Source organism: Aegilops tauschii, chromosome 6 (assembly GCF_002575655.3).
Source record: "Aegilops tauschii subsp. strangulata cultivar AL8/78 chromosome 6, Aet v6.0, whole genome shotgun sequence".
NCBI classification, from domain to species: Eukaryota; Viridiplantae; Streptophyta; class Magnoliopsida; order Poales; family Poaceae; genus Aegilops; species Aegilops tauschii.
Window position 1 is genome coordinate 455,170,241 of NC_053040.3, and position 5,596 is coordinate 455,175,836.

General features: G+C 55.1%; 1 protein-coding gene across 1 annotated transcript; it reads right to left on the reverse strand.

Annotated features, from left to right (window-relative positions):
- Positions 1–4,654: 4,654 nt before the first annotated feature.
- LOC141026176 (uncharacterized) lies at positions 4,655–5,191 on the reverse strand. The gene has a single exon (XM_073502160.1). It carries the CDS (start codon positions 5,189–5,191, stop codon positions 4,655–4,657), a length of 537 nt encoding a protein of 178 aa, XP_073358261.1.
- Positions 5,192–5,596: the final 405 nt, after the last annotated feature.

Below are 5,596 nucleotides of genomic sequence, written 5' to 3' on the forward strand. Positions count from 1 at the left end.
GGCGCGGTTCATGGCCAAACATAGCTTTGAAAGGTGACATACCAATGCTGGAGTGGAAAGAGGAGTTGTACCAGAATTGGGCGAGTGGTATCCAGTGGCTCCAGCGTTGTGGGCATGCATGTACAAAGCATCGAAGGTATGTTTCCACACACTGGTTGACGCGTTCCGTCTGGCCATCTGTCTGTGGGTGGTTGGCGGTGCTCATTCGCAGCTCAGTCCCAGCATATTTGAACAGCTCTCGCCAAAACAGGCTAGTGAATACTGGATCGCGGTCAGAGACAATAGAGCTTGGGAACCCATGTATTCGATAGATGTTGTTCATATACAGCAGGGCCACCTTGGATGCCGTGTAAGGGTGTGCGAGGGGAATGAAGTGGGCAAATTTGGTGCGTTTATCAACGACCACCCAGAGGAAGTTGAACTTGCCAGATTGAGGAAGGCTGTCGACAAAATCCATAGAAATCATCTCCCAAGGCTGCTGTGGTATGGGCAAGGGTTCCAGGAGGCCTGGTGATGGTGACCGATCTGGCTTGGCTTGCTGACAGGTGGGACAGCAGCGCACGTATTGCAGCACGTGGATCTTCATCTTTGGCCATGCGAAAAGGCGACGAATGCGTCGGAAAGTAGCTGGGAATCCCGAGTGCCACCCATTGGGCTATCATGGAATGCTTCCATAATATTCTGTTGCAATTCAGTGGAACCTCCCAGCCAGATCCGCTCTCAGAACCTCAGGATGCCATTCTGGATTGTGAAACGCCCCTTTGGGTCTTCGCGGATGGCCAGTTGCGCAAGTAGCTTCTGGGCTTGAGGATTACAATTGTAGCTGCTGACGACGTCTTGGAGCCAACTGGGGCGGCACGTAGTGACGGTGAATAGGGTTGTTGGTGAGTTGGCGCGCGACATGGCGTCCGTAGCTATGTTCTCGGTACCCTTCTTATATCTGATGATGTAACGAAGGCCGAGCAGTTTGGTAAATGCCCGTTGCTGCCAAGGTGTCGTGAGACGCTGCTCTTCGAGGTGGATCAAACTCTTCTGGTCTGTGTGGATGATGAATTCGTTGTGCTGCAAGTACGGCCACCATTGATCGACCGCGACCACAATGGCCAGATAATCTTTCTCATAGGTGGAGAGCCCTTGATAGCGGGGGCTTAAGCTCTTGCTCATGTATGCAATAGATGACCATCTTGTTGAAGTACTGCTCCAATCCCTCTATCGCACGCGTCTGTTTAGATAGTAAATGGCCGGCTGAAGTTTGGTAGGGCATGAACTGGTGCCGAAGTGAGTTGCTGCTTCAACAAAGTGAACGCTTGTGTTGTGTTGTCGGTCCAGACAAAGGGAGTCCGCTTCTTAAGCAGATTGAACAGGGGATGGGCGATGACACCGAAAGCACGGACAAATCTGCGGTAATAACCCGCGAGGCCCAGGAAACGACGCACCTCCTTGGCATCTTGGGGCACGGGCCACGCTTGAACTGCTTGTATCTTGCTCGGGTCTGTGGCTGCCCCCTTGTCGCCGATCACGTGCCCGAGGTAGGCGAGCTGCCTTTGTCCAAATTCACACTTTGCTAGCTTCACTTTCCATTGATCGCGACGCAGCAGGGTCAATACTTGCCTGAGATGATCCATGTGCTCTTCCCACGTTTTGCTGAAGACCAGAATGTCATCGAAGAACAGGAGTACACAGTGATGCAGCAGTGGATGAAATGTGTCTGTCATGGCCCCTATAAAGGTAGGTGGCCCCCCTGCGAGCCCGAACGATAAAACCTGGAACTCATAGTGCCCAGTGTGTGTCTGGAAGGCTATCTTGTACTCTTCACCTTTTGCAAGACGAATCTGATGATACCCAGCCTGGAGATTGAGCTTGGAGAACCAGGCCGCTCCATGCAATTCATCTAACAACTCTTCGATGATAGGAACAGGGAACTTGCTGACACAATTCATGGCGTTGAGATGCCTGTAATCGACGCATAGACGCCAGGTTCCGTCCTTCTTTTTGACCCAAATGACGGGCAAGGAGAAACTGTTGTTGTTGCGTTGTATCACCCCCGAATTCAACAGCTCCTCGACCTGTCGTTCTATCTCTGATTTGAGCTCTGGCTTGTGCCTGTACGGTCGTATGTTCACCAGTTGAGCACCTGGCATGAGAGGAATTTTATGGTCGCACGCACGGCGCGGTGGCAGCCCCACAGGTTCACCAAACACATCTTGGAACTCATCTAATATGCACTGCAAGTCTGGTGGTGTGGTGGTGGTAGCGGGGCAGTCCTCTGATATAGGGTACAGCAGAACCATATGAAGCAGAGAGCCCTGACAATGCATGTTCTGGAGCTGAAGCCTGCTAATCAGATGACAATCTATGGTGTTGGTCTCATGGCCGAACAGGCGAGCTGAACCCAGCGGAGTTGGGATTTGAATGACCTTGTTCTTCCAATCAACAGTCATTGGACTATGCATCTCTAGCCAGTCCATACCGAGAATAGCATCATAAGTGCCCAGTGGGAGGATCTTCATGTCTGTGACGAATTCTTGCCCTTGAGATGCCCACCTGCAGGCCGACAGGACTGCAGAACAGGTGAGTTCACCATCGTCCGCCACGCGGACGCGGCAGGATTGTTGCAGCAGCACGACCCCTGACAGCTGCTGCGCCAACGCTTGGTTGATGAACGAGGTGGAACTCCCGCTATCCATGAGCAACAGGACCTCACGCCCTTGAATGGACGCCAGCAGCTGGAAACCCTTTGGTGATACAGTGCCGTCGAGAGCCGACCGTGATATGGCCATCACCGTGTCGCTCGGCCCCGTACCCTCGCTCGGTGGTGACGAAGAGTCGACGCCGAAGAGCTCGAGCATCTCTTCGACGACGTGCAGCTGGACCGATGCGGGGCAGACGTGGTCGTGGCCCCAGCGCTCGCCGCACTTGAAGCACAGCTCGCGGGCGTGCAGGTAGTCGCGCAGCACCTTGACCTTGCCATTGTCGGCGCGCGTGGCGTCAGTACCGCGGCGATCTGTTGCTGCCGAGGAAGCGGGTGCCGCCTCCACCCGCGTCGGTGGCGGCGGCAGTGGTAGCGCCACTCCCGCGCGCGCAGGAGGATCATGCGAACGGCGTGTGGTGTACGCCGCACCATCGACCACCTCTTCTTGCAAGAGAGCCAGAGCGCACGCTGTCTCCAAATCAGGTGGCCTCTAAACCAAGACCACGACGCGGATGTCCTTCCGGAGTCCCTCGACAAAACGCGTGAGAAAATAGACCGGATGAATTGTGTCAGAATAAGAACTGAGATGGTTAATAATGGACTCAAATTGCTCAATGTAATCTGCAACTATTGTTGTCTGCCGTATAGTGTAAAACTGACGGATCAACGTTTGGTGACTATCGCGACCAAAACGCGTACACAATAGAGTCGTGAAGGATTCCCAATCGAATTCTACGAGCCGCTTCTGAATAGACTGTAACTAGATGGATGCAGAGCCCGAAAAATTAAATGCAGCCATGGGTACCCAGAACGAGGGAAGAATTCCAAACATGGTAAAGTACTGCTCGCAGAGAGTTTTCCACAGCTTGGGGTTGTCGCTCGTGAACTGCGGAAACTAGATGGATGGGTGCGCTTGACCCAGGCCGCTGAGTAGCTGGCTCGCGTGAGCGAACGGAGAGAGAGCAGGGGGTGACGAGTGGGCGTCGTACTGACCGTTTGCCGGGAGCGGCGGCGGCGTCTGGAGCGACGCCGCGGCGGCCCCCATGAGATGTTGAAGACGCCGTGGCCAACGGGCCCTAGGAGCTGTGACGCCGCGCGGGACGCGGTCCCGGTGTGGGCACCGGTCGTCGCAGGCATGACGGTGTTCAGAGGAAGCGCCTGGTTCGTCGCGGCCTCTGGTCGTGGTGGTGGAGAAGCTCTCTGCAACACTGCCACCGCATCGGACAGATCGGCGACGCGCCGCTCGAGTCAGGGCGCCACGCGACGAGGTCGTCGATCTTGGAGTTGGAGACGTGGATCGCGGTGGTGTGCTCCTTGAGGGTCGTTTCCAGCCACTCCAGGAAGGACTGGACGGATGGATCCATGGCCGTGAGCTGAGCTTGTCCTTGGCGCAGGGATCAGGTCTCGATAAACTGGGCCAGATCGGCGTTGTGGAAGGGGGTGGGGATGGTCTCTGATACTAGATGTAAGGAACTGGATATAGATCACTCGCGATTTGGGGTGGCTACAAGCGTCGATCGAAGGAATTGTCTCTGGTACAAGAACTAGGGTTACAAGAATGGGGAATCGGGAGCAGGTAGCCGCCGATGCCGTTTCTGCCTGATCCACTGGATGCCTCGCTTGCCGATGCGGTTCCATCAAGTAGTTGGTGGAACGGGCTGGAGTCACCGCGTCCATGCTGGCCCAGTGACGCGCTGGTTGGGCCACCTGTTCCTCGTGGGCCGTGGGCCTGGTGGCGAGTTGGACGAGCCACCCGTGCCTGGGTCTTCAATGTCAGCACGCCCGCTGGATGCTGCTGGTGTAGGGGCGCTGACATCCCCCTCCTTGCGAGGAGTCTTGCCCCCAAGCCTCTGCAGCCGGGAACCTGGCCTGGAGAGCCAGCTTGTCCTCCAAGGTGTCTTGGAGAGCGGCCAGATTGGACCAAAGAATGAGCACTTGCTCGACCATTGAGCCGTTCTTCCTTCACCACCGCTGTTGTAACATTGCAACTGGCACCACAGGTATATCAGAATGGTCTGGCAGGGTAGGTGAGGATGTCGTACCCGGGTTGAGGCAGCGGCGCAGTTGTGAAACATGGAACACGGAATGCACTTTGGAGTGCGCTGGGAGGTCCAGCCGGTAAGCAACCTCGTTGATCTTGGCAATAATCTTGAAAGGCCCGAAGAACTTGAATGACAACTTGTGGTTGGCGCGGCGGGCCACCGAAGTCTGGATGTACGGCTGCAATTTGAGATACACCGAGTCCCCCACCGAGAATGCCCGAGCATAGTGCTTTTTGTCTGCCTGGGCTTTCATATGCTGCTGCGCGCGATGGAGGTGCCGCTGCAATAGATCTTGAATGACTGCCCGCTCGTCGAGCCATGTTTGCAGAGCAGGAACCGTTCGTGGCCAAACATATATAGCTTTGAAAGGTGACATACCAATGCTGGAGTGGAAAGAGGAGTGTGTACCAGAATTGGGCGAGTGGTATACAGTGGCTCCAGCGTTGTGGGCATGCATGTACGAAGCATCGAAGGTATGTTTCCACGCACTGGTTGACGCATTCCGTAAGGCCATCTGTCTATGGGTGGTTGGCGGTGCTCATTCGCAGCTCAGTCACAGCATATTTGAATAGCTCTCGCCAAAACAGGCTAGTGAATACTGGATCGCGGTCAGAGACAATAGAGCTTGGGAACCCATGTATCCGATAGATGCTGTTCATATACAGCAGGGCCACCTTGGATGCCGTGTAGGGTTGTGCCAGGGGAATGAAGTGGGCAAATTTGGTGCGTTTATCAATGACCACCCAAAGGCAGTTGAACTTGCCAGATTGAGGGAGGTCGTCGACAAAATCCATAGAAATCATCTCCCAAGGCTGCTGTGGGATGGGCAAGGGTTCCAGGAGGCCTGGTGATGGTGACCGAT

Bases quoted from the DNA above. Each gene is read 5' to 3' on its own strand.
- LOC141026176 (XM_073502160.1), bottom strand. From the start codon at position 5,191: ATGCATGCCCACAACGCTGGAGCCACTGTATACCACTCGCCCAATTCT.